This window comes from Monoraphidium neglectum (assembly GCF_000611645.1).
Source record: "Monoraphidium neglectum strain SAG 48.87 unplaced genomic scaffold scaffold03436, whole genome shotgun sequence".
NCBI lineage: Eukaryota > Viridiplantae > Chlorophyta > Chlorophyceae > Sphaeropleales > Selenastraceae > Monoraphidium > Monoraphidium neglectum.
Genome location: NW_014010193.1, coordinates 2,596 through 4,287, shown reverse-complemented (window position 1 = coordinate 4,287; position 1,692 = coordinate 2,596). Strand labels below are relative to the sequence as shown.

The window sequence follows — 1,692 nt, the reverse complement described above, 5'->3', positions numbered from 1 at the left end:
GGCGGCGGTTCCATGCAGGCAGCAAGATGCGGAGCGGGGGCGGGGAGGGGCGCACGTGCGCAAAGCAACAGAGGGCTGCAACGCGCCCGGGCGCCCCCTCCTCGCCACCCAGGCGCCGCCGCTCGCCTGGCGACCAAATGTGGGGGCGGAAGCAATTTTGGGCTGCGCTGCCCCTGCAAACTGCCCTGGCCCGAGTGGCAGCCGGGCAGGCGCCGGCCCGGCGAGCGGCAGGCGGGGGGGGGGGTACCACAAGCACCCCTCCAAGTGCCATCCAGAAGCAGAAACGCAGCCCAGGGGAACGGGGGCTGCAGGCGGCCGTGCGGCCATTCACGGGCGTTTGCGCCGCCTCCAGAGGGAGCGCGGCGAGCGCCGGCGGGGCGGCCGTGCGACCGCCAAGTCCAACCCCTCGGGCCGGTCCTCTCCCGCTCCTCAGGCCCGTGGCGGACGCGGGCTGACGGCGGGCGGCTCGCGACCAGGGGCGGCGGCCGGCAAGGAGGCCGCCGTGTTGAGATTCCGACCGGAACCTGCAGCCGGGCAGCTGCGCGGCAGCTCGCGCGCACTGCTGCTCAGGAAGAAAGCCGCGGCGACAGGGGCAGCTGCGTCGGCATCCGCCGCCGCAGCGGCCTGGTCGCAGCGCGAAGGAGTCGCCAGCACAAAGCAGTCGCCAGCACAAAGGAGGGTCCAGCACACGCCGCGCGACCCGACAGCAAAGCCCTGATCATCCCTCCTTGTAGGAGGGCCGCGGGGAGAGGATCAGCGGCGTGGCGCTGGGGGTGGAGTGGTACACGGTCACGCGGCTGTCCACATTCTTCTGGCCGGCCGCGATCTTCAGGATCTTGCGGAACCTGGGGGGTCAGGGTGACAGGGTTTATGTGCCAAGGGTTTACGACGGACCACGAACAGCAGGCGTCTTTGGGAGGGATTGTGGTAGGCGTTTGAGACAGAAATGCCCCTCGGATGACGCATGTGTCGATCCCTGTGAAGGCGGTGGCGAGGAACTTCCAAGAAACGGACCAGGCAGAGTGCCGGAACCCAACAGGCGCAACTGGATTCATGATCTGGGTTTTGGCAGCAGTTGTGCGATAACACCATGGAATTATGTGAGGCCGCTCACCACATGATCTGGAGGGCGTAGATGAAGATCATCATCGAGTTTGTGATCAGGTAGGTCCGCACCGGCAGCACGGCGCCATACCAGAGCCCGGGGGCAATCCTGGGCCAGGCGGGGGGAGGGGGGGGGCAGGGTCAGGGCGGATGAGAAGAGGGACAGGTTCAGGGCGGGAAGCAGCGGTTTTGGCTGGAATGAGGTTGCTATTTCGAGTTGGTGAGCCATGCCCTGGGACATGCCAGGGATGGGAGCGGGCGGGGCCACACGCTTGACGGCGCTGTGGAAAGGGGAGGCCCGCACCCCTCCCGTTGCCCCCTTGACATCGCCCTCACTAAGCGAGGTGGCGACAGCAGAGGCAGGGCCCCTGCACTACACAAACAGCACCCGCGCCGCCCGCCTGTACCTGAACGTCAAGACCATTTCCCATTGCCCCCTGCTTGCTATAGGCTCCGCCCCGCTCCCCGCTCCCCGCCCCCCGCTGCCCGCTTCTTGCGCCCCGCGTCCCGGGCCCCGCTCACATGCAGAGCGGCGGCAGGGCGACGCACCCCACACCCAATGCCCTACACCCCCACCCCCCACCCCCC

The 1,692-nt window shown here is 68.4% G+C and overlaps 1 protein-coding gene across 1 annotated transcript; it reads right to left on the bottom strand.

The window, feature by feature from the left end:
• Window positions 1–718: 718 nt before the first annotated feature.
• On the bottom strand, window positions 719–1,528 carry MNEG_12789 (hypothetical protein; the record flags this gene model as incomplete). Its single annotated transcript, XM_014038740.1, has 3 exons — window positions 719–845; window positions 1,115–1,213; window positions 1,512–1,528. 3 exons carry the CDS (start codon window positions 1,526–1,528, stop codon window positions 719–721), a joined length of 243 nt encoding a protein of 80 aa, XP_013894194.1.
• Between the last annotated feature and the right edge of the window lie 164 nt (window positions 1,529–1,692).